This window comes from Haliotis rufescens, unplaced genomic scaffold, assembly GCF_023055435.1.
Source record: "Haliotis rufescens isolate VD_foot unplaced genomic scaffold, xgHalRufe1.0.p SCAF_2, whole genome shotgun sequence".
Lineage (NCBI taxonomy): Eukaryota > Metazoa > Mollusca > Gastropoda > Lepetellida > Haliotidae > Haliotis > Haliotis rufescens.
The window spans coordinates 56,425,418-56,452,613 of NW_025963890.1; the positions used below are offsets into that span (position 1 = coordinate 56,425,418).

A 27,196-nucleotide genomic window follows, 5' to 3' on the forward strand; every position below is an offset into this window, starting at 1 on the left:
TGTGATTGACAGGATTCAGGATTCAAATATGTAGACTTTCAAAATGTCACGCTTGCACCTCAAGCACCAAGTTGTCCAACTCCCCATTGTTCTTGGTGCCTTAGGTTTGGTACCTCCCAATCTGTTGACTGACATTGGGAGAGTACCTGGGTTTGCAGCCTGGAAAACAGCCCTTCTGACAATCTGGGTAATGCAGAAGGTTGCAGACTCAGAAAAGTTCTGGGTGGGTTTGACTAGGCAGCACTTCCTGCGAGAAGTCCCATTTGCTGTCTAGGCTGTGTAGAGGGGGCAAGGGCCCTGAGCGTGGATTGATGCTCATGATGTCAATCACTGGATTGTCTGGTCCAGACTCAATTATTTTACAGACCGCCGTCATATAGCTGGAATATTGCTGAGTGCAGGGTTAAACAACAAATAAACAAACAAACAAATGAAAAGAAAACCCAAGAAAACCGATGCTTTCAAAGCCTGCATTATATAGCTCTTATGAATCAAACGAATAAATCCAATTTAGATACCCCTGTTCTACAGTACAAAATCACATTAATATTTATTAAACTTTAATGAATATACATATCAACATTATCAAAATCTTATAGAATATTATTAATAAATATATAATTCCAAAAAATGAATGTCATTTTTATGTGATCGTATGTTAGCAGCAGCCTTGTAGATCCTGGCCATAAACTCTTGTTCGTGTAGATATCAATGTGCATCAATTATTGAACAAATCATGCACACACTGTTATATGAGGGAAATGGGTCACTGTTGCTATTTGTAGAACGGCCTGTGTGGCTTTACACTGTTGATATCTGTCTGGGAGATGATAGATGTTGCATTTCAATGATCCAATCCACACATTATGGAAGAATGCATTTCCTCTGATAACAAGCGCCCATTTCGCTTGTACATCGCAGATTGTTTTGCGGAGCTTCATTTGTTTCATTTGGGGCTTAACCAAACACGTATTTGAGGTGGGAAAATATGGATAGATGATTAATGAAGCTTATGGGCAGAGAGTTACAGCAACTTTAACCTGCCTGGCATCCCTACACATGTGTTGTGGATAATTTGCTTATTTTTATTAACTTGTTTATTTCAATTTGATAAGTTCATGTTTAGACTTATCAATGCAATTTGGTGCAAATAGGGCATGTTTTCAACAAACACATACTTTTTTATGCCAGTTGTGTCAGTGGCGCCGGTGCCAGCAGGACAGGACATTCTTACCATTTACGTGAACACCTGGTGCGATCACTGTGCACTGATCCATTCATGTATTTTTCAGCATTATTTTGCCTTTTATGACCAATGGAGTGAGTGAGTGAGTGAGTTGGGTTTAACGCCGCTTTTAACAGTATTCCAGTTATATCACGGCATGTCAGCTTAATGTGGGAGGAAAGCCCGAAGTGATGCAGGTCTCAGACGTTTACCACTTCGGTGAAACCCACGAGCACGGGTATGGTGCTGACAAACCTAGAAACATAATTGGGGTGAACCGGGATTCGAACCCTCAATCATAGGTTTCTGGCGTGCCCAAGGGACGCAACTCTGCACAGCGAATCATGGAGCCTTAGACTACTGGGCCACCAGTCCCCCCGTATGACCAATGGAAACTGTTTTGGTTGGATATTCTAGACTGGTTATTCTCTGGTGTTGACTTTTTATATTCAATTTGTATTTTGATTCTGTAATCTACATGTACTGTGTAAATTGTTAAATTGCTGACATGGGGATTGATTTTTGTCACTAAAAGCGACATGTCTCACTGATAAGTTATCATTATCGTAACAATCAACTGGTCGAGGGACTAAACATACCTACCATTTTGGACACCTGGTGTTATTGTTTCAAGGATTTAGGTTTAATACTGTTTTATTTACTGCCATATGTTACCCTTTAGCAAGTTTTGACCACAGCTGTTATACCCTTTAGCAAGTTTTGACCACAGCTGTTATACCCTTTAGCAAGTTTTGACCTCAGCTGTTAAACAATCTAGACTTACAATCGTAGCATGTCTGGAGATGGTTATGAGTGAGTGAGTGAGTGTGTAGTATAGTGTCATGGTCGGTTTGTGATAGAGATCCCCCCCAAATTATGCTAAAAGGTTTATGACTGTACAACTATCGTTAGTCTATGTTTAAAGTTACATTAGTCATAGTGTTAAGATTACTTTGTGATACAAATCTCAGAAAAATTATCTTAAAAGGTCTGTGTATGTACATCTATCATCAGCCAAGTAAAGCAAACTTAAAAGCTCCATGCTCCTACAACGTAGTTTTCTGTATTTAGAATGTGAGATTTGATAGTCGTAGTGTTAATATCATTTTGTGATACAAGTCTAGAAAAGTTATCTTCGAAGGTTTATGCATGTAGGGCAATTGTTTGTGTATGTTTAGATGCAGGAGTAGACGAACACTTAGTGTCTGAAAATATATAATTTTGAAAGAAAATTTAAATTGAAAAGGAGCCCCAATGAGATGGGAGATTGACAATGTGAACCTGTGAAAAAATCTAGACTTGCTTCATTTAGGGTGAGAGCATAACCGTAAGGGCTGGGCAGAAGGCAAAATAATATGGTTCCGGGACTGTGAGACAGAAAGGCATAGGAGTTATGAAAGCTGTAGGGTTAAAAGTCATTTTGTGGTTGAAATCCAGAAAAAATTCAGGTAGGTTATATTGAAATGTGAGGTATGTGATCTCAAAGTATGACAGTTGTTTTAGGACAATTTCTCTATTACAATTAGTAATGAGGTGATTTCAAAATTGAAATGCAGAGTTTAATCCAGAAATGCAGAGGTTAACCCAGAAATGCAGAGGTTATTCCAGAAATGCAGAGGTTAACCCAGTAATCAGTATGAACAGAACTAATTCAATAAATGACCACACAAGATTAAAAAAATAATCAATTAATCATATTTAAACTGACAACTGAAAAAATAAGTCAAATAAGTGGCAGCAGCATTCAATAAAATTACAACATATTTTTCTTTTATATCAATTTAAAAAAAAATATATCTCAAGCTTTAAACTGTTTACAAAGGCAAGCAAATGTCCTGTGATGCTCATTTGCCACTTGAAAACATATCATGGATATTGTACGCATCATTGCTCGCTTGATGCTTATCTTGCACCAAAGGAACCTGCCATAAAAATATTAAGTTCAACACAGCATATATGAAACAGATTATTTATGGATTAGATTAACAAAATAATACTTTTTTAAATATGGGGTCTGCTTTGTTGGAATGTTTTGATGCAGAATGTGAATGTGTTCCTTTTTGGCAGGGGCCAGTTTATGTTCACTCACAAAAATATTAATAGGAGTAAAATGGGGAGGGGAGGGGAGGTAGGGGTGCGGTAGGATGTAAAGGTGTGTAGATGGGGGGGGAGGGGGGGTAAGTCGGTCAGAGGTTAGGGTTTTATGGTGTTGATAAGTACTTTCATATTAAAAAAATTATTCAGTTATCTTGACAATTTAGTATTAATGGGTACCTGGTAGGATGGGATGTGGTGCAAGTGTGCCACCTCACCTTGGAGTTGAAAAGAATATTTGTTGTATAGGGACATATCTAATTTGATATTTGATCCATTAGGATCCAGGTCTTCCTTCAGCATGCTTCTATTAAGAGGGGACTTACAGGATCGGGTGGCCAGGCTCACTGACTTGGTTGATGCATGTCATTCATTGTATCCCAATTGTGTAGATCGATGCTCATTATGTCAGTCACTGGATTGTCTGGCCCTGACTAGATTACATACAATTATTTACAGACCGCTGTCATATAGCTGGAGTATTGCTGAGTGCTGTATTAGACAACAAACAAACAAGGAAACAAAAGATTTCAAATTGAATGCTGTATCACAGCATTGTGATCCTACGACAGAATACTATTGATCAGAGTTTGACTCTCCCTCTCCCATACACAAACTAAATCTTAGATCTGAATGTCAAGAGAATGATAATTATCAAATCTTGATTGTAATATGCAGTTAATATTTAGGAAAGGCCAATTACTTTATTGCATAAATTTACAAATTATGCCTCATTGAAAACTCAAAGTGATGTAAATAATCCCTAATCTTGTACATTTCACACTTTTTGTTATAAAGCTATTTATTTTTATTGCTATGACTCAGTTTCTTTAATTGAAAACATGCTGTTCATAAGAATATTGTCAATTTATTGCCGGAACCACATCATAATGTAATCACCATTATATCAGATGCACCCCATATAATTAGATGTTCGGGCATCTTCCGCAAACATAAAAATGGTTGTAGAAAAAGTTTATGAAAAAATTATATTAATATTTAAATGAATGTCTTTCACTGTTTACCTTTAATTCATCTTTGGTTAATGGGATGTGAAATGTTATAAATATGCATACAGAGGTGAAATTTCAGACTCAATTGAGGTCCACTTCAGCACACTGTAGATGTTATAGCATATTACATTTCAAACCACAGCATGTAAGCATTTGACATTTAAAAGTTCCTAATATTGCTTTCTGATGACTGTAGCAACAGCTGAAAGATATCATAAAATAGCTTGGATCCCGAGTAAGGTTTTTCGGTTCAGAGGTTTTGCATACATTGTTTTTGGAGCCGAATTTTACTAAACAGTGAAAGAATTTACAATAACACGTAAACAGTGTGACGTTCATGATAACTATTATTGACACCACATGTTTCATTCATAGCGATATTCCTTGACTTGAAATGAACAATGTACATTTCAATTATGGCTAGGTTAGAAACTGATTTACATTTTCAAAGGTATCATATGTATGCATTTAAGAAAAAGGTCTTTCATTTGGGATTACTTTGGGAGACAAAATACTCTTATGAATGATGTTAGAGTTCATGTTATTTTTTGTAAGACGGTGCAATAGAGTTAGACAAAGAATTAATGAAAGGTGATCTTTATGAAAACATATTTTTGAATTATATCATGAATTTCCATATGTGAAATTGACATAAATTATTTGCAGAGAGATGGCGAGATGGTTTCTTTTTATCAACTAAATCTGATTAGATAATATGAATTGTTGTTTTAGAGTCTTGTTTATGTTTCTTGGGCGGACAGATGAATGTTTATTTCTTTTGTCCATCTGTATTATTTTACGACTACAGTCTTTATTTTTCTTAATGTCATCAGATAGTAGGCCTACATTGGACAAGGACAGACAGTAATTTCCTTAATGTCATCACAACTTAGGCCTACATTGAAAAAGGACAGTCTTTATTTTCCTTAATGTCATCACAACTTAGACCTACATTGAAAATGGAAGTCTTTATTTTCCTTTAAGTCATCACAACTTCGACCTGCATTGGAAAAGGACAGTCTTTGATTTCCTCGATGTCATCAGGTTGCATTGGACAAGGACACTCTTTATTTTCCTTAATGTTTTCAGAACTTAGGCCTACATTGAAAAAGGACAGTCTTTATTTTCCTTAATGTCATCACAACTTACCGGTAGACATACATTGCAATAGGACAGTCTTTGATTTCCTTAATGTCATCAGCCTGCATTGGACAAGGACACTCTTTATTTTCCTTAATGTCATCACAACTTAGACCTACATTGCAAAAGGACAGTCTTTGATTTCCTTAATGTCATCAGGCTACATTGGACAAGGACACTCTTTATTTTCCTTAAAGTTGTCAGAACTTAGGCCTTCATTAGAGAAAGAGGGTCTTTGTTTTCCTTAATGTCATCTCAGTCTTACAGTTTCCATCTCCAGTAAATATATTTGTCAGCTGGGTGAAATTGGCAACATGTCATGAAATCTAATATGTTGAAATTAACACACTTTTTGAGGACAATAAGTGAGTGTTCTAACATCACTTATATACGAGGTCATCCTTTATCTGTAAATAAATCATTCTGAAATAGCTATCAATGTTTGTAAAGCTCAGTGGATGTTAAATGTTATATGCAAAATTTGATATTTTTTAATGCCTTTGAAAGATTCCATTGTGATTCTAGGAACCCCTCTAACATAGAAGATTATCTGTTAAGGCATCTATTTTAAGCTTCTTTTAAACTGCAAACTCTTAAAGGTCTTCTGCATCTGTTCTAATCTTGCTAGTAGAACCAGTGTACTTGGATTGATAGAAATATGCTCCATTAGCCTTAAAGAGCACCTTTGATACACATGTATAAGTAAAACACCCAGTGGTGTTTGATAACTGTAATTTGAAGAGAAGTTGTTGGTTGGCCAATTTGGCACTGTGAAGTATTCATGATCTATGTGTATGTTTGTATCATGTCAACAACAAAGCCATCTTCTTGTATTGACATGTCATGGACATGTACGATACATGATACACAGATCAAGCTTGTCTTTTGGTTTAGTGTTTATTTTGATATCTCTCTTATGTTCATTTCAAGATGTTTCCTTGGGTACTGGTCAGTAATTGGATGACTGGTCTTTTCCTAAGTGGCAACTTATTTTCTGGAGTCGCAGTTCATTTTTGGGACTATGGTCTTTCTCTGGGTGAGGGGTCATTTATTTGGGGAAGATGGGTAAAAAGGTGGAGGATGGTTGGATTGGGAGTTCAGGTGGTGGTAGGGATGGATGGATGGATGGATAGTGAGGATGGAAGGGATAGTGAGGGTGGGATGGTGAGGGTTGGTGGTAGAATGGGGAGAGTGAGGTGTGGTTGGATGGTGAGGGTGGGGGAGCGATGATGAGGTAGGGAGGGATGGTGAGGCTGGGGGTAAAATGATGAGGGTGTCGGGAGGGAGGGTGTGGCTGGGGGGGGGGGGAATGGGGAGAGTGAAGTGTGGATGGATGGTGAGGGTGGGGGTAAAATGATGAGGGTATTGGGAGCGATGATGAGGTAGGGAGGGATGGTGAGGCTGGGGGGAAGAATGGGAAGAGTGAGGAGTGGATGGATGGTGAGGGTGGGGAAAAGATGATGAGAATTTGGGAAAGCTGCTCTCCATTGTCTAGTGGAGAGCGGAAAGTCTGTGGTTTCGATCCCCAGACGTTTCATTCCAAGAGACATTAAAAGATGGTACTTGTTGTTACCCTGCCTGGCACACGCACATACACTCACACACACTCTGGGACTCCTCTCACAATAATCACAATTGTTTTTTCCACCATAAATGATTTTACTTTGACCATAACACACAGTGTACCCTATCATACAACATGGATTTTACAAAAGTACAGAACTAAATTGCCATTCAGCATGCAGTCTTCAAAGGGAGAACTCAGTGTATGTTTGACCCCACATCACCCTGTAACTAAACAGCCTTAACAACAAAGCTTACATCTGGATCTATAAGACTCATTTCACATGCTAAATATGCTTACCTATCCCTTACTCATACTCTGCAAGCCTCCTCCCATATTGGGAGCCGTTAACAGCCTAATGTATCACAGGCCCCGTTCAATCAATACAGAATAATAGCATTAACATAATATTTACTGCACTGCACTGCCCGCCTATAGCTCTATTCAATAGAATGCAATTTTGGTAATATGATATTTAAGTGAAATTGACATGATATGAACGAGGATATTTGCATGATTCTTGCCGGAGTGCTGATCTATGCATGGTGATAGGACCAGGGATTGCCATGATTGTCTGCATTGGGTGGGGGAGGGGAGAGAAGGGGGAGGGATGTATTTGTGGATGATTTGGAGGAGTAGGGTTATTTGGTGCTGAAGACTCACAGAGTCATTTGGGTAAGAAAAATAGATGTTTTCAGCGATTAGGTAATAATTCTGGTTTGATATTTTCAAGGTGAAATTGAATCCTCAGCTATGGATGTATAAATGTCAGTAATGACAGGAAATGCCCCATTTCAAGAACTTTTTAATCCATCTCATAGTTTCTGATAAAATGTCCTGATGAGATTAATGTCTGTGTTAAGATATCTTTGGAATCACGTTGATGTCATTTATTACAGAGGTTTGGGGATTCAACACTGAAATAGTCACCTTTAGTCAGAAAATGACGTCTGCTCTGATTAAATGAATGTTGAATTAGCCTATAAGAGTCATTTGTAGGTTTTATAAGAATGAGATAGAGCTTGGCAGTTACGTAAAACCTTCATTGCCTTTTGAACCCTTTAAGATGGCTGGTGTAGATGCAACATGTGGTTTGGGAGTGATAATCATTGGCATACAGAAACGTGAACCTACACTCATCACAACCAGCTAAGGGAGCTAATGTTGATGACGATTCAAACAAAAAGTGTGTAATGGACATATGCATTAGATGTGATATGAGGTGAGGTGAGGGGAAATGGGGTTTAACGTCGCGTCCAAGATTATTGCACTTATATAGCGACGTGCATGTACATGTGTGTGTTTGTGTGAGTGCTTGTACTAGTCCAGACTGATGCCGATTTATAGTGCTAGTCCACTGAGATACCATCCTGCAGTTTAACATGAATACCCCACTCAGACACAGTATACTGACTCCGAGCCGACCAGTCCTTGTTTTAGCCCCTTATATAATGCCGAGCGCCAGACAGGGTAACAACAAGTACCATCTTTTAACGTCTTTTGGTATGACGCGGTCGTGAATCGAACCCCGGACCTTCCGCTCTCTGGGCGGACCCTCTACCCCTAGACCACGGAGGTGGTCCAGATGTGATATGACATGCACAGGCTAATCCAGAGGGGGCCCAAGGGGTCTGGGACCCCCCAACCTTTTGAAAAATGTAGTATGTTGTAGGGAGTAAAATTGACTGATGGAGAATTTTCTGACCTTGACATATATTGCAGCAGCAATGTGCAGATTTTCCTAAGGGAGTTCAGAAGGTACTTTGATTTACCCAGTAGGTGTTTGGTAACTATGATTGTATAAATTTCTATTAGCTATGCCCCAAAACATGAGATTCAGATTGTTAGTTTGGATGGATAGCTCAGTCACCTTGAATTTGCTTTGCGGAGTTGCATTCCTTGGATGTGCAGGATCCTCTACTGATCATAGGTTTGAAACAAAGATTGCTCCGGTTTCACCAGTATTATCCATTCCATCCAGTTTCATTCACCATAGCGGTAAGACTGCCTTCCTGGTCTCATGGATAGAGTGTCTGCCCAGAGAGTGGAAAGTTGGTGGTTCAATCTCACGTCACATCTTAACGTTGAAAAAAGGTACTTGTTGTTGCCCTGCCTGGCTCTGTGCATTAAGAGAATGAAACAAGGACTGGTCAGGTGGTTCAATCGCACGTTGCTTCATACCAAAAGACGTTGGAAGATGATACTTGTTGTTACCCTGCCTGGCACTCTGCACTAAGGGAATGAAACAAGGACTGGACTGATGGTTCAGTCTCACGTGGCGTCATACCAAAAAACGTTGAAAGATGGTACATGTTGTTACACTGCCTGGTACTCTGCATTTCAAAAGATGTTGAAAGATGGTACTTGTTGTTACCCTGCCTGGCACTCTGAATTAAGGGAATGAAATAAGGACATGAGGGTTCGGAGTCAGTACACTGTGTCTGAATGGGGTTATCATGTCTGTCTCAAGGTAGCTCAGCAGACTAGCAATATAAAACTTAGTCCAGACTTGTTCAAGCGGCCACACACACTTATTTATGCATGCACATTGCTATGTAAGTGTAATAATTTTTAACACACCATTAAACCCCATTCCACCCCAAATCACCATAGCAGTAAAGGTCAAAGAACTGCATCACGTCAGGATTTCCTGCCACAGTAAACAGACATGTCATGATATTCATGATAATGGTTATATGTAGTTTTAAACTCTTTTAGATGTCATAATCAGCCTCCAATTTCAGCCATTTCACATCATGTTGCACAATATTTGACAATTTTTTTTATATTTCAGGCATCCTCGTTATACTGTTTGGTCACCGAATATGCCTCAGGCGGCGAACTGTTGGCATATATCAAAATGCATAAAGACTATCGGCTGTCGGAGGATAAATCTCGTACATTTGTACGTCAGATGGTCTCAGCAATACATTACCTCCATGAGAGGGGCGTAGCTCACAGGTAGGAACTGTTAAAAATATATATTTCTTTAGAATTTCATTTGCAGTCCTTTTGGTGCCAAGCCTGTTGTTCCAATCCTGGATACCACTAAGGGATTTTGTGAATTTGGTTAGAAATGTGGGCTGGCATGTTGTACATTTCATTCTCACACTTGTCTATTTCATGTTGTGTGTTGCATATTGTGTTCTCATTAGTGTATATCTACATGCTTGTACATTACATGACAGCAACAACTCCATCACATATACATGGCATATCTTTCAAGACAACATGTAACAAATCATAAACATATTTTTAAAAAGACATGCATATGTTTTTTATGATTTCTTTTTTCATGTGCGAAGTTCCAACTGTTCAAACAATGTGCAAGACCCATAGTGTCTTAAATGCAATAGACATGGTGGATAGAAATGTCATCTGTCTAAAAACAAAAGCAATAACAGTTTACAAATAGCAATAAGCACAATAGACATGTAAATATCACCTGTCAATAAAGATGCCTGTGTCATTACAGAGTTCCCAGAAATGTGATTAACATTTGGAATTCACTCCTTTTGGAATGGATATTTTTGGAAATGACATTTGGTCTTCTCATCTTGACAATGAAATGACCAACATTGAAAATGCATGGACAAGAAATGAGAAATGTTTTTTGTTTTTTGACATCTTTCATATGAAGATAAAAACATTTGCATTTTTCGAGTACCGTACATGACCGTAGATGAGCCGAATTTTGAGGACCAGAAAAAAGATTCTGTAGAAAGGGTCGGCTTATGTATGGGTTACATTTCATCAAACTCTATTTCTGTTGGTGAAAAAACTACATTGCATCGCTTCAGGTGAATGAACAACGCTACAACAAACTTTGTCAATGAAAATGTGAAATTTGCATTTAAACATCACTAGACATGATGATTTACCATTTCGATTGTATTTTGTGTTATGCTAGGCTAGACTAGGGATAAAGATTACTGAGATGATCGGAAAAAATAGTATCTTAAGTTACTATTTTACTACAAATAATATATTCTGATATTGTGTTATTTTAATTGCAGGTTTTACAATATATTTCAAAATAATTATAACCACAACCTGGGTTATGCAGTAGCACAATTTGACAAATCACCTTTAAGGTTTCGCCCGATCTCTCTAATTTCCATCACAGAAACAACATGTTGACATTTAATCGCCAAACTACAACAAATCCCCGTAAGGATAACATCATCACCATAGTGGAAGCTGACAAAGGCATAGCAGCGGTCGTCATTCCAGCCATCAATGCTACAACAAATATTACTTTTGATGAGTCAAAGTATGGCAGTTATGATATATGTATCCATTTTCTGTCAACAAAGGTTCATTTCAAGGTGTCAATAGCGGTAATATGATCGTGGTTGTAGTAAATAACGGTGAGTTGGTAAAGCGGACCTTATGGAATGGGGCCAACGGGAGTTGTAAGAACAACAAAATTAATGTAAATATTATTGATTAAAATAATAAAATAGATTACTTAGATTAAAAACATGAGTCCAGATATACAATTAAACATTTATTATAACCGATGGTTTAACAACACGATTAACTTATTAATTCAATACAGACATGTTGATATTCTATTTTCGATGACAGATCACATCGAGACGTAGTTTTAGGGTGGGAGTCCGGCTTGTCTACCGCACATAACATTTTGATACAGATTTCGGCTTATCTAAGGTCATATACGGTACATTCGTAGAATATCATCATCGTTACAGGTGCGCATCCTCAGTTACATGGATTTACACAAATTGTAAAAAACATTCTCTGCTATGAAGAATGTGCATCCACACTGAAGACAAAATCATACATTCACACTAATAATCGTGTTTTATTTATGGCATTCCATCGCACCGTTGTAAACAGCAATCTTTTTTATGTAGAGAATGGATAGAAACATGTCCTTAAAAGAATAGGCTTTTTTATTATCTATTGAAATATGCATATATTTTGAACGAATAAAAAACACACTTTAAGATGATTTTTTAATGTTGCTTGGTAATTAACTTTGAAAATGAACCAATTCCATTCCTTCTATCTACTTCAACTGCAAATGCAGAACCAACTGATGTTTTCCTTGCATCTTTCATACTAATTGACCCGTGAAGATCCGGGGTAGATTAGGTTTTCAGCAACCCATTCGTGCCGTAAAAGGTGACTATGCTTGTCGTAAGTGGCGACTTACGGGATCGGGTGGTCAGACTCGTTGACCTGGTTGATACATGTCATTGTATCCCAATAGTGTGGATTGACTCTCATGATGTCAATCACTGGATTGTCTTGTCAAGACTCGATTATTTAAAGATCGCCTTCATATAGCTGGAATATTGCGGAGTGCGGCGTTAAACAGCAATCAAAATCAAACCACATCATACTTATTGTCAAAAAACACAAATAGCCGAATGCAATTTTTCACACCTGTCACATACAAAGAGGATTATATATGATAACAAAATGTTTTTGCAGTAAACAGGTAAGTCATACCAAACATTGTTCAACAGAGAAGTTCAAGCTGGAGTGATTTACTGAAGAATCTGGAAATTACAGGAACTGAACAAGGCTGAACTAGCAACCGATTCCATACTTGATTACAAGAAGCCCTTCCTGAAAAGGCAATATCATAATTTATGAGATAGCTCTGTAAAATACCCAGGAATGTATAGAATTAATTATTTAGAAGTCATGATTAATAACCATTAATTTAGTATCCCAAAAATATATATATTGGTGCAGTGCATTAAGTGGATATTTCATATCACAGATATGGCAAAGCTCTACCTGGCTATATCATGTTAGCAGTATTGATTGTGTGTAGCTAAGTGCGAGTAGTATGTCGATTACTAGAATTTCCAATAGCGATAGATTTTGTACAGTTGGCATTGTCTCTTCCATTGTGGTGTCAAATCGAGGAACATAGTTAGTGTGTTTACGGCTTGCCACCAGCTAGTGATTTGCACTCAACTATCAGCTTTCGGAAAGTATTCACACATCTCTCCCTCGGACTTTTAAATTATTCACTTGGTCAAGGTCGACCATAATGAAGGATGTGTTTTGGTGTTGTGTTCTATGTCCAGGAACAAGTTTTTTGTGAAAACAATTGTTTTGAGGTTTTAGTTAAGTTATGATTTCAGAATTGAGTTTTGATGTTCCTTTTATCTGCAACATTTCATTGGAAACAAAAACAATTAAATTTGCTTCAAATATGTCCCATTTGTATGTTTGCTGTTTGAAATTTGTTCCTGGCAAAAATGAACTTTTAGTTTGTTTTTCCCTCCTGTCAGAAAAACAGGGAATTTCTGAGGCATTATTTTATCTGATTTATAGTGTATTTTTGAAGACTTTGATACCATCACTGTGTAAACATGGATGAGATGGTAGTAGATAGCTAGTGTTTAAATGTCAAGGCTGCAAGCTGAAAATAAACAATTTTATTCTGTCATCAGATATTAAAATCTGGGTCCTAAAAACCCTGATTGACTAACATAGAAACAAAATTGTCTTTTCATCATCATACTTCAAAGGTTGCCAACTACTAGTTTCTTTTTAATTTTTAGGAGTATTGAAGTTTATTGCTTGTGGAATACTTGCATAGCCTTCCACTGCTATGATTATGTTTAGGGTGGAGAGATACTATATGTTCCTCCATTTAAGGTAGCCATGATTATGTTTAGGGTGGAGAGATGCTATATGTTCCTCCATTTGGGGTAGCCATGATTATGTTTAGGGTGGAGAGATGCTATATGTTCCTCCATTTAAGGTAGCCATGATTATGTTTAGGGTGGAGAGATGCTATATGTTCCTCCATTTGGGGTAGCCATGATTATGTTTAGGGTGGAGAGATGCTATATGTTCCTCCATTTAAGGTAGCCATGATTATGTTTAGGGTGGAGAGATACTATATGTTCCTCCATTTAAGGTAGCCATGATTATGTTTAGGGTGGAGAGATGCTATATGTTCCTCCATTTAAGGTAGCCATGATTATGTTTAGGGTGGAGAGATGCTATATGTTCCTCCATTTGGAGTAGCCATGATTATGTTTAGGGTGGAGAGATGCTTTATGTTCCTCCATTTAAGGTAGCCATGATTATGTTTAGGGTGGAGAGATACTATATGTTCCTCCATTTAAGGTAGCCATGATTATGTTTAGGGTGGAGAGATGCTATATGTTCCTCCATTTGGAGTAGCCATGATTTTGTTTAGGGTGGAGAGATGCCACATGTTCCTCCATTTGGGGTAGCCTTGATTATGTTTAGGGTGGAGAGATGCTATATGTTCCTCCATTTGGAGTAGCCATGATTATGTTTAGGGTGGAGAGATGCTTTATGTTCCTCCATTTAAGGTAGCCATGATTATGTTTAGGGTGGAGAGATACTATATGTTCCTCCATTTAAGGTAGCCATGATTATGTTTAGGGTGGAGAGATGCTATATGTTCCTCCATTTGGGGTAGCCATGATTATGTTTAGGGTGGAGAGATGCCACATGTTCCTCCATTTGGGGTAGCCTTGATTATGTTTAGGGTGGAGAGATACTATATGTTCCTCCATTTGGGGTAGCCATGATTATGTTTAGGGTGGAGAGATGCTATATGTTCCTCCATTTGGGGTAGCCATGATTATGTTTAGGGTGGAGAGATGCTATATGTTCCTCCATTTGGGGTAGCACCTTGTCTTGTGTACAGTGGAGAGGCCACAATTCAGGCGAGGTTGAGCAACATTGGTTGTGGAGAGGTGGATGGGGACTCCTAGCTTCACTTCTGTGATTTTTCAATGCTTCAGTCCTGCCTACACTGAAGCAGATATATGTGGTGGCCCCTTAGGAAAGAAACTTTGTTTGAAATATGCCCGTTCACCCTGCAATGAATGGGTACCTGGTAGGATGAGATGGTAATGTGACTGTGAACCTACAAGTGCCTTGTAAGGCATCTTTGGTTGTATACTGAGAATGAAAACTGAGTGCACACTGATCTGAATTAAATGGGATTATCATTATTACTAGTAGTAGTAGTAGTAGTAGTAGTAGTCGTAGTCGTAGTAGATGTAGTAGTAGTAGTAGTAGTAGTAGTAGTAGTAGAGGTGGTGGTAGTTGTGTTTCCATGACAATATCCTGATTTACATTGACTTCTGTGTAGATATGGTGAATGAGAAATAATTTAATCCTTGTAAATTTGGACTCAGATCTCAATATTCTCTCACCCACTTGTATGCTCTCTGAAGAGTTGCACAGATGTAGGGAATCTCTGTGTGTGCAGAACTATCACGTCACAAATTGTGCCATACATGATACTAATCATACTTTGCAGTTGCCAAAAAAGTCAAACTTTGAGCCTGTATTGAATATACTCTTAAAAGATCATAGCTTTAAAAAATATATTTCCCAGTGCATCTATAAGGGTGTGAAGAAATATGACCCAAACAAATACTGAAATGCATTGTTGGAAAGGAGACGGCATGATACCAGATACTTATTTATCAATGTTATATCCTGTGTGGGAATAAACTTGTTGACAAATGTGAATAAACTTGTTGACAAAAGTGAAAGATGAGATTTTCAACTTTGAAATATAAAATCTTAAAACTGTGACAATGTTTGACTACAGACACTGGACAAGGATCATGTTGATACAGCTTTTATACACAAGTGATGGGATGGAAATATCGTGACCAAGGCTTGTAGATTTTCTTTGATGGACATGTTGCCCATGTATATAGACATGTCAGTTTAAGATAAGTAGTCTTGAGTATAATAACTACACAGGTACACATTTCTTCCAGGCAGTAAGACATACAGGTTAATGTCTAGTTGCCTAGGTTATGCTATCATCCGTAGACAACAAATACAATTCATCAGTATTTTTGAACAAATGACGCCAACATTCCTGTGATGTAGATATGGTTATAGTGTTCAACTATCTGGACAATGTTTGTGGGGGTATACCCCACCTGATGATCACCTGATTAAGGAGGGTTGTCAGAACAGGCTGCTGCACGTTGGGATGAGTCTTGATCTGTTGTCACCCAGGTATTATCTTCATTTTACTTATGTTTATACCTACAACTACCTACCTGCACACCGGCCTAGATAGACGGGGTCACCCGGTGCCAGCATACCTCACCTGTGTGGCGGGGAGTGTCGTGGCGACTGGTGGTATTGGATGGGTACATGTGGTGGGGGTGAGGAGGTGTATGTTGTTGGGGAGGAAGTGGGTTCAGATAAAAAAGGTGGGGTGCTGTGAGGTAGGGTGGGGTGTAGTGAGGTAGGGTGGGGTGTAGTGAGGTAGGATGGGGTGTAGTGAAGTAGGGTGGGGTGTAGTGAGGTAGGATGGGGTGTAGTGAGGTAGGGTGGGGTGTAGTGAGGTAGGATGGGGTGTAGTGAGGTTTAATGGGGTGTAGTGAGGTAGGATGGGGTGTAGTGAAGTAGGGTGGGGAGTAGTGAGGTAGGATGGGGTGTAGTGAGGTTTAATGGGGTGTAGTGAAGTAGGGTGGGGTGTAGTGAGGTAGGATGGGGTGTAGTGAGGTAGGGTGGGGTGTAGTGAGGTAGGATGGGGTGTAGTGAGGTTTAATGGGGTGTAGTGAGGTAGGATGGGGTGTAGTGAAGTAGGGTGGGGAGTAGTGAGGTAGGGTGGGGTGTAGTGAGGTAGGATGGGGTGTAGTGAAGTAGGGTGGGGTGTAGTGAGGTAGGATGGGGTGTAGTGAGGTTTAATGGGGTGTAGTGAGGTAGGTTGGGGTGTAGTGAAGTAGGTTTGGGTGTAGTGAAGTAGGATGGGGTGTAGTGAGGTTTAATGGGGTGAAGTGAGGTAGAATGGGGTGTAGTGAGGTGGGGTGTAGTAAGGTAGGTGGAAGTGCAGAGATGGGGAGGGTTGGAGGTATGGGGGCAGGAGTAGAGTGGGATAGAGGTCAAAGTGGAAACAGGGAGGACATGGGGACGAATCTGTGGAAAGGCAGGTAAGGTTATGTTTTTGGGAGGTCAGTTGCTTATTCACCCTAGTACACATTTATGTATTGTGTGGAGTATAATAAGAAAACCGAGGATCAGGGCGAACATGTTTTTTTTCAGTGAAATTAGGGTGGGTCATAAATAGACACATGTGGCTTCCCTCGGGGCTGATTCCTAGAACAGCAGGATGGTAATATAGATATATGTTGGGGATTTGTAGTAAATTAGGTGGGCCATACACCATACAGCATCCAATAACAACAGGGTCAGGTGAAGGGGCGTAGATTAAGGGATAGAAGAATGTTGAGTGTGGGAAGGAAACTTAGGGGTAGACTGGAAACTTATGGTAGGGTGGGGGAGGGGGGTTGTGACTGGACATGGGTAGGGTGGGGGTTTGTGTCTGGACAAGGGTAGGGTGTGGGGGTGGGGGCTGTGTCTGGACAAGGGTAGGGTGGGGGAGGGGGGTTGTGTCTTGACAAGGGTAGGGTGGGGGTAGGTGGGTTGTGTCTGGACAAGGGTAGGGTGGGGGGAGGGGTTTTGTGACTGGACAAGGTAGGGTAGGGGGTGGGAGGTTGTGACTGGACAAGGTTAGGGTGAAGGGGAGGGAGGTTGTGACTGGATTCAACCCCCATGCTAAATTGACTTATACAACAATTAAAACAACTTTCCGATCTGGTCCCAACTGGGGCTGAATGTCACTGATAATCACAACATAGAATTCAAATATTTATTGTGTTAAGTTGACACCCATACAAAACATACCCCTCTACTGTTTATCTTCAAAGTTAAACTTATGGACACTTACCATCAATGTTAAGTATCAAAACTTGAACATGAAACTGTCAGGAACAGGTCTAGATATACCCAAGAGGTTTCACCTGAGTTGTTAGCACCATTGTGAGGTCCCTCAACCATGTAACTAGGACAATCAATATCTGTCAACAAACAAACTGAAATCAACACCCTGTGCAACCACAACATATGGAACAAGAGTCTGTCGAAGTGTCATCAATTTCAGACCTTGTCTATTTCACTCTGAAAAAACCCTAGTTTCAACTACAAGGTTTACCTGTTCTGACAGATAGCATCATAATTACCAGTTAATAATTTAGCATCGTCACTATCAATCTATATGCAAGTCCAGACAGAAACTAGGACAGCAACATGTACACCATCAGCTGTGAAATATACGACAATACTGTCGGGCTATGTACACCATCAACTGTGGAATAGACAACAATACTTATAACAGAGAATCCGTCAGATCGCAACATGTTTGTAGGTATACCAGGAGGTCAAAATATACTTTGGAATGAATGGAATTTAGATCTTTGTGATAATGAAAAGCTTGAATTTTGTAATGTCAATGGCTAAGGATGAGCAACTACACTCTTTTCTTTGGGGTGTTTGCAGCCCTGAAACATGTTCCCTTCTTGTTGAAATAAACACCTTTTATTGCAATGATGCACCCCAATAACTTTACAGACCTGTTTATGCTGTTAGGTAATAATGCATTGCTATCATCGAGAATCAGGATGAGTACAGCATAGGTCATATGGTTAAGTACTGTTATGTTTTCCTCTATTGCTGCAGATTTTATTTTTATTACTTCATAAAAGAAATGCCGAAGGGACTTTGAAACAGGAATAGACACGAATTAAGATAGATTATTTAAATATATACTTAGAAAGACTGTCATCATGAACACAGTGAAACCTCTTTAATAGGGGCACCTTGTGAAACAAAGTGTCCAGTATAAACAGTGTCAACTTTGCAAAGGTTATGTTCCTCGGGTGAAATTTATTGAATTTTTTTAGGAATGTAATTGAGCACAGTAAAAAATGTACAAATTATGAAAAATGTACCTTTATACCTTTTCAAAACAATTATCCAGAACAGACAGTATCCATATTAAACAGGTTGATGTTAAGGTCTTTATGTCTTCAAAACTACTAATGCCTAATTCCTGTGGACATAAATCTGTTCAGAAGAAACTATGTATTAATAATGTCAATCCAGATAGATTAATGTTTATAAGTTCTCTACCATCCTTGTACATTCATATAGATATCGCTCATAGTGAATGTTTGGTGTCTAGAAGGTAATGTTTCTGGTGGATTAATGTCTCGCCATTTTCAAATAACCTTGATGCTTCATGTGTTAGAGTTCACCAAAGCACATACTGAACTTATAAGAGTTCACATAATAATCTACTCTTTATCCTGATCAAAACACCCTTAATCCTTCTTCACACTTCGCTCATGACCATCATATGACAACATTGAATATTTAAGGATATGTAAGTAAGAGATGATATATATTTTAGAAATATCATGTCAAATCCTTTAAGTCCAGCGATAACAAACCCTATAGGTGCTCTTTGCGAGTTATTTCAAGTTTCTATTACCTCAAAATTGAGGGTTCGTATGAACTTTAGAAACTTTCTTGTGTGGAAAATATGATATTTAATTCTCAGTAAGCAAAACCCTGCTTATATTTTCATCAGGGTGTCTTTGAAGTATGTTTATTGTCTCCGTAAACTTTGTCCCTTAGAAACTATGTGGCTGTGAAGATCAGCACATTCCTAGCTTTGTCCCCTGAAATTTTTTTGTCCCCATAAGCCCTAAGATTGGAGGGGATAACAGATAGCTGTATAAATTTTACACCAGCATGACTACATGAAACTACTGTTAGTTATCGTGTTATTCAGAAAACCGTTATTTTTCCCCCTTAATATGCACACAGCAGGAAAGACCCATCTCTTCTGACAGTGTCTTGTTTCAAGTCCCTCCTTCACCTATAAACACTTATCTCTGTACAACGGTATCTGACAGTTTATGCTTCACTGATCTGGATATTTACTGTACTGTACCCAGAAATCCACCAGTTGAAATATATGTTAATATCCATCATGTTAATATGAGCATCATTTCAAATGTAAAATTTAGAATGTGAAATATACACCTTAAATGAAAAGCATCAAAGATTGTGTTACAAATATAAAGTATTTATTTGTTTTTTTCTGTACTCTATTTTCTACCAGAATTTGCCTTGTTTATTACAAGCTGTTACATATCTACTGCTTTGAATAAAAAATGTTTTCTCAGCTGAAGGAGAAAAATTATAAATCTTTTGAAACAGGTGCTCCATTTAGTGCACCAGCTTTGGAGTTCATGTATGAAATAAACAACATATTAACTGCCATGTGTTACATAGATTTTATTGGGTGATAGACACAGAACTGAATATCAAAGATATGTGCTTGCATGACATATTGAAATTGACAAGCTGTGCTGGGAAATGCTGGATGAACAACATAGTTGCATATTTTGGTTTAGATTACATATGTTAAGAGGATATGAATGTATTTTGTAAGGGTGATGTAGGGTGTAAGGGTGATATAGATATATAAAACCCTGAAATGAGCACCACAAAAGGTGTAATTTTTAGGTCTATTGAAATTGACGATGTGGCTAACAGAGCCTCCACTGTGAAACATTCGACTTATGCGTAATGTACAACTGACACTTGAGTGACAGACTGAAAATTTCAGTGCAAGACATATCAGCTTGGAATGCTCTTTTTGTATATATTTATGATGTAATAAATTGGTTATACATTCACCTAAGCTTGAAATAGAAGTGAAATAGACATCATTGATAAAGATGCATTTAGAGAGGGTGGAAATATACCATGTACACTTATATAACCCCTGTGGGCTTTCTGGCTGAGAATAAGGCCCCCAGTTCCACTTGCTGGTAAAGACTCTCTCTCTACATAAGGGATCAGGGCCCCGTTTCACAAAGCGATCGTAATGCTACGTCTTTCGTAACTCCTACACTTAAACATAGACTTACGACAGTCGTAGCCTCACAGTTGCTTTGTGAAAAGGGACCTAGGTGGTCAGGCTCTTTGACTTAGCGATTGCATGTCATCAAGCCTTGATTGATGCTCATGCTATCAGTCACTGATTTGAATGGTCCAAGCTCCACTATTACAGGCCTCTGTAGTATGGATTAAAGGAATATTGCTGACTGAGGCATTATACAGCCTTCCCTCAATCACTGACTGTTTTTTATACATTGTCGTCGTCAGCTTCATACTGAGTGTGGAAGAACCATCTTCACTGTTATATACATATGTGGAAATACCATCTTCACTGTTATATACCAGTGTGGAAATACCATCTTCACTGTTATGTACCAGTGTGGAAATACCATCTTCACTGTTATAAACCTGTGGTAACATACCATCTTTACTGTTAAATACCTGTGTGAGAATACCATCTTCACTGTTATATACCAGTGATGAAATACCATCTTCACTATTTTATACCAGCGGTGAAATACCACCTTCACTGTTTTTCACCAGTGGTGAAATATCATCTTTACTGTTAAATGCTAGTGTGGAAATATCATCTTCACTGTTGTATACCAGTGATGAAACACCATCTTCACTATTTTATACCAGCGGTGAAATACCACCTTCACTGTTTTTCACCAGTGGTGAAATATCATCTTTACTGTTAAATGCTAGTGTGGAAATATCATCTTCACTGTTGTATACCAGTGATGAAACACCATCTTCACTGTTATAAACCTATGTCGAAATACCATCTTCACTGTTATATACCTATGTGGAAATACCATCGTCACTGTTATATATACCAGTGGTGAAATAACATCTTCACTGTTATATACCAGTGTGGAAATACCTTCTTCACTGTTACATACCAGTGTGGAAATACCATCTTCACTGTTATATACCTGTGGTAAAATACCATCTTCACTGTTATATACCAGTGTGGAAGTACCATCTTCACTGTTATATACAGCAGCAAGCGTTCATTAGTCAAACAACATCAGCAAGGTGAGAGGAACAAGCAACAGCTATCCTCACGTCAGAAACTTCAAGTGGGACAGTTATGTGGTTAAAGTGTGTTTTTAGTCACAGTGTATTGTGTTTCTGGGGGATAGGAGCGAGGGCCTGAAATGTACACCTGACGTGTCTCCACCCAGCTGATACCTGTCCAGACTGGCGCACGTCTATGTCACTGATGTACCAGACCATGGTCTAATTGACGACTCGCTGATCGGCACAACGTCTGACTCACTGAATCATCGTTTTATGACTATAACCTTGCTCTTTGCATGGTGAATGTTAATGTGTAAGAAATAGGCTTAATGATAATCTGATAACTACATGCTTGATTATGTGCCTATTGCAGGATATCCAGGTGTCATTTGCAAGAGTGATCTTGTACATTATGTAATAAGGCAGATTCAATACAGGAGCACTGAGGTGTATATTCCATGTCAGTTTCAGGGTTGTTTATATCAAGTTGGAATGTGTTGAAAGAGATTAACATAGGAGTTTGTGCTATATTATGACAGCATGTGAGATTAAATAAAAGCGACAAACCCTTTCCATATTCATAAGAAATTTCTCCCAAAAGCAAAGCCCATTGTACAATTCTGACTATATGAGCATGTGTTTATAAATCACTTTCAAATAGTGATGATACCAGGTGTTCACGAATAGGTGAGTGTGTCCTGCCTCACTAGTGGCACCCATTACAAACACATGCAAAGGCATGTCAATTGCAAGCCTGAAAAACACGGGAACATATGGTACAAGTCAAAATAGGGAATTGCATCGGGCATCATTCTTGTCACTAATGTATCAAACTTGGTAATAAGTACAATAGTTGAAACTACCAGTAACATCATCAGAGTTTTATGTAGTAGATGTACCTTTTTACAATAAGGATATATTTTTAAATTTGTCATTTTCATGACGCCTTTTTTAGTCATTTAATATCACACACGCACACACACTCTCTCACACACACACATATATCTATATCAATAGGATTTGAGTTTTGTGACATATTTAATACTATTGATCTTTTCGTATATTTGTCTTATCCTTGACAGGCCTCAATGGATCATTTATTTTAAAAATCAAACCACTTACTTACCCTCTAGTAAAGCTATATCTTTAATAAAAAATATTTAAATCATCTCTAATCTTTCTTTTTTTTACAAAAATAACCCACAAAGGATTTATCCTATCACATTTAAGCTCCTTGAAATCTTCAACTATGCAATAAATCCATGAAGAGACTGTATTATAATACCACTCACACCTCACAAGCATACCACATGAAAAATAAGACGAAGAGATGAGAGCTGTTTTAGAGGCCCCTATACACCTGCAATGCTTCAATTGTCAACCCCAAGTGTTGGTAAACAGCTCTTGCTTACTTAGACACAAGATGAATCTACCCGTGTCAATTTTTGTTTAGCTTTTAAGTCGCCCATTTCAAGGCAATCATGTCAGTTTTGACACCAAATACCTGTAAGACGGATTTTAGGTTTCATATCAGGTGCGTATACATGTTGACATAATTCCGCAACACGATTTTAATATGCGGTATCACTTCCTCTACAGAGAAAGTGTTTAGAAAATAGTCAATTTGAAGGAAATGAGCTTATATTTGCTTAATGTGATGAACGTGAAATAAACAAGTAGTGATGTTGATAGCACATGTCAAAGATTCTTGTCAAATGATGTGACATGGGGTACTCATCAGCCTTCTACTGAATGAAAGGATTATCAAAGCAACACAATGACAATAACGTGATAAAAGAATTAGATGAACCCTGGAAGCTATTCATACGATGGCAGTGTGGCAAAATACATCAACAATTACAATAAAAATTGAAATTGAAAACTATGCCTTCCATCAAATCCTTTTACGATGGATGAAATTGACAAGAATTTTATCTTGTTTTGTTACAGGCTTATTTATTATATCTTTCATAATGAACTTATAATTTTCAATTTCGATATTAGAATTAGTATTGATAAATTAATTTATTTGTTTACTAAATTTCCACTCAGTATAAACAAATGATTGTTCTTTATGAATGCCAGGAAGGTGATAAAAAAATGGATTTGCCATACAGTGTACAATATTGAACTGAAAGAGATTTCTGTATACATCTTGACACAGTGTTTCATTGACTACACAGATTTAATGTCATCCCCTAAATGATAAAGTGAGTATGGTTTTACGCAGCTTTTAGCAATATACCAATATTCCAGCAATATCATGACAGGGGACACCAGAAATGGGCTTCACACATTGTACCCATGTCAGGAATCGAACCCAGTCTTCGGTGTGACAAGCAAATGCTTTAATCACTAGGCTACCCGACCACCCCTAAATGATAAAGTGATAATCAAGAAAATAATTCAAAATATCATAATTATGTTCAAAATCTTATAAACTAAATGTCTCAATCAATTAAAAACTGGCAGTTAATATATGTAAAATCTGAAAACATTTCTGTTATCCTTAACAAAAATATTGATTAGCAGGTGGTGAAATTGACATAAACAAATTGACATTCATTTTTTATACAATATGAACAAAAACAGTAAAATCATTGTAAATTAAAAAGATCAATGTCAGATATTTATCGGATAAAACAGATTCCACTGTATGTAAAAGGCAAAATAGAGGTGAAAATTTTATGAATGGATCACTTAAAATCAGTGATGATATCAGGTGTTCATAAAAAGGATAAACATGTCCTGCTCTACCGGTAGCACCCGCCACTCCAACCAATTTGCAAAATTTGCAACGATAAAAAGTCAAACACAACTAAAGACACATTAAAGTCCTTGTTAGTTATTTTCTCAAGGTAACAAATTCCAAACTGAGCTGAACTGTACATGTCCCCTGACCCCTAATGAACTTGTGAGACTTATGTCTTGTCAAAAGCCATATGTAAGAAAAGGATGTAAGTTTCATAATGTAACAATAGGCATTGCATTTCAAATAGTGGAAGACAACTCAAGTGTAAATAACATTTTCCCAGCGTGTTCCATTACCGTGAAAATGTACTCCAGAGGTTAAGTTCTAAATTGTACTGCAAACGAGCAAGTGGAACAATAGGACACTGTGTAAGGGCACCTGACCTGAGGTTGATATGCATTTAACTCCTATTATGATCCAAAATTCAGTTGTTTGTTTTTGGGAAATGTTCCAGTGTTCAAATGCTTGGCAGCAATTTTCCATATCTATAACATGGGCTGTTTCTAAGTGTACGTGTTTGTCCAAATGCAGGGTGGTGAGGGTCTGTGGTCTGTGTTACAACATAAACATATCAAGGGCAACATTTACAGTTGTTATTCCTAAAGATTCATGTAGTCATATGCATACTTTCCCCTCTTACAGTGTCATGTGAGTCAGAATGATAGTCATAGTCATACTTTTCCCTCCTTCAGTTTCATGTGAGTCAGAATAATTGTCATAGGCATACTTTCCCCTTCTGAAGTTTCATGTGAGTCAGAATAATAGTCATAGGCATACTTTCCCCTTCTGAAGTTTCATGTGAGTCAGAATAATTGTCATAGGCATACTTTCCCCTTCTGAAGTTTCATGTGAGTCAGAATAATTGTCATAGGCATACTTTCCCCTTCTGAAGTTTCATGTGAGTCAGAATAATTGTCATATGCATACTTTCCTCTTCTGAAGTGTCATGTGAGTCAGAATAATTGTCATAGGCATACTTTCCCCTTCTGAAGTTTCATGTGAGTCAGAATAATAGTCATATGCATACTTTCCCCTTCTGAAGTGTCATGTGAGTCAGAATAATAGTCATAGTCATACGATCCCCTTCTGAAGTGTCATGTGGGTCAGAATCATAGTCATAGTCATACGATCCCCTTCTGAAGTGTCATGTGGGTCAGAATCATAGTCATAGTCATACTTTCCCCTTCTGAAGTGTCAGGTGAGTCAGAATAATAGTCATATGCATACTTTCCCCTCCTTCAGTGTCATGTGAGTCAGAATAATAGTCATATACATACTTTCCCCTTCTAAAGTGTCATGTGAGTCAGAATAATAGTCATATACATACTTTCCCCTTTCTTCAGTGTCATGTGAGTCAGAATAATAGTCATATACATACTTTCCCCTTCTAAAGTGTCATGTGAGTCAGAATAATAGTCATATACATACTTTCCCCTTTCTTCAGTGTCATGTGAGTCAGAATAATAGTCATATACATACTTTCCCCTTTCTTCAGTGTCATGTGAGTCAGAATAATAGTCATATACATACTTTCCCCTCCTTCAGTGTCATGTGAGTCAGAATAATAGTCATATACATACTTTCCCATCCTTCAGTGTCATGTGAGTCAGAATAATAGTCATATGCATACTTTCCCCTTCTGAAGTGTCATGTGAGTCAGAATAATAGTCATATACATACTTTCCCATCCTTCAGTGTCATGTGAGTCAGAATAATAGTCATATGCATACTTTCCCCTTCTGAAGTGTCATGTGAGTCAGAATAATAGTCATATGCATACTTTCCCCTCCTTCAGTGTCATGTGAGTCAGAATAATAGTCATATGCATACTTTCCCCTTCTGAAGTGTCATGTGAGTCAGAATAATAGTCATATACATACTTTCCCCTTTCTTCAGTGTCATGTGAGTCAGAATCATAGTCATAGTCATACTTTCCCCTTCTGAAGTGTCAGGTGAGTCAGAATAATAGTCATATGCATACTTTCCCCTCCTTCAGTGTCATGTGAGTCAGAATAATAGTCATATACATACTTTCCCCTTTCTTCAGTGTCATGTGAGTCAGAATAATAGTCATATGCATACTTTCCTCTTCTGAAGTGTCATGTGAGTCAGAATAATAGTCATATGCATACTTTCCTCTTCTGAAGTGTCATGTGAGTCAGAATAATAGTCATACGCATACTTTCCCCTCTTACAGGATAATGTAAGTCAAAATCATTGTCATATTAATCCTTTCCTCTCTTTAAGAATCATGTTAGTCAGAATCATTCTCATATGTTCATCATCTGTTTTTAGTCTACTAAATGCATACTGTATTAATAAATAGCAAAGCTGTACATCAAGATGACGGAATCAGTGTGGGTGCCTCGCAGTTATGGCTGAATATACTGGTTTGATAGAGTGAGTGAGTGAGTGAGTATGGTTTTACGCCGCTTTTAGCAATATTCCAGCAATATCACGGCGGGGGACACCAGAAATGGGCTTCACACATTGTACCCATGTCGGGAATCGAACCCGGGTCTTCGGCGTGACGAGCGAAGTTTGATAGAAGGTGTTTAAATGTCATGTTGTAAATTCACTGGAACATGCACCTCACTAACTATGTCACCCGAGCCGATCCA

General features: G+C 38.1%; 1 protein-coding gene across 5 annotated transcripts in view; it reads left to right on the top strand.

Annotated features, from left to right (window-relative positions):
• The window catches only part of LOC124141191 (serine/threonine-protein kinase MARK1-like), a 267,102-nt gene that overhangs the window by 77,060 nt on the left and 162,846 nt on the right, over positions 1-27,196 (top strand). For all 5 annotated transcript variants that reach the window (XM_046509131.2, XM_046509137.2, XM_046509145.2 and 2 more), the window contains exon 3: positions 9,831-9,997. In XM_046509131.2, coding sequence (XP_046365087.1) covers positions 9,831-9,997 — 167 coding nt within the window. The remainder of the gene's footprint in view (positions 1-9,830; positions 9,998-27,196) is intronic.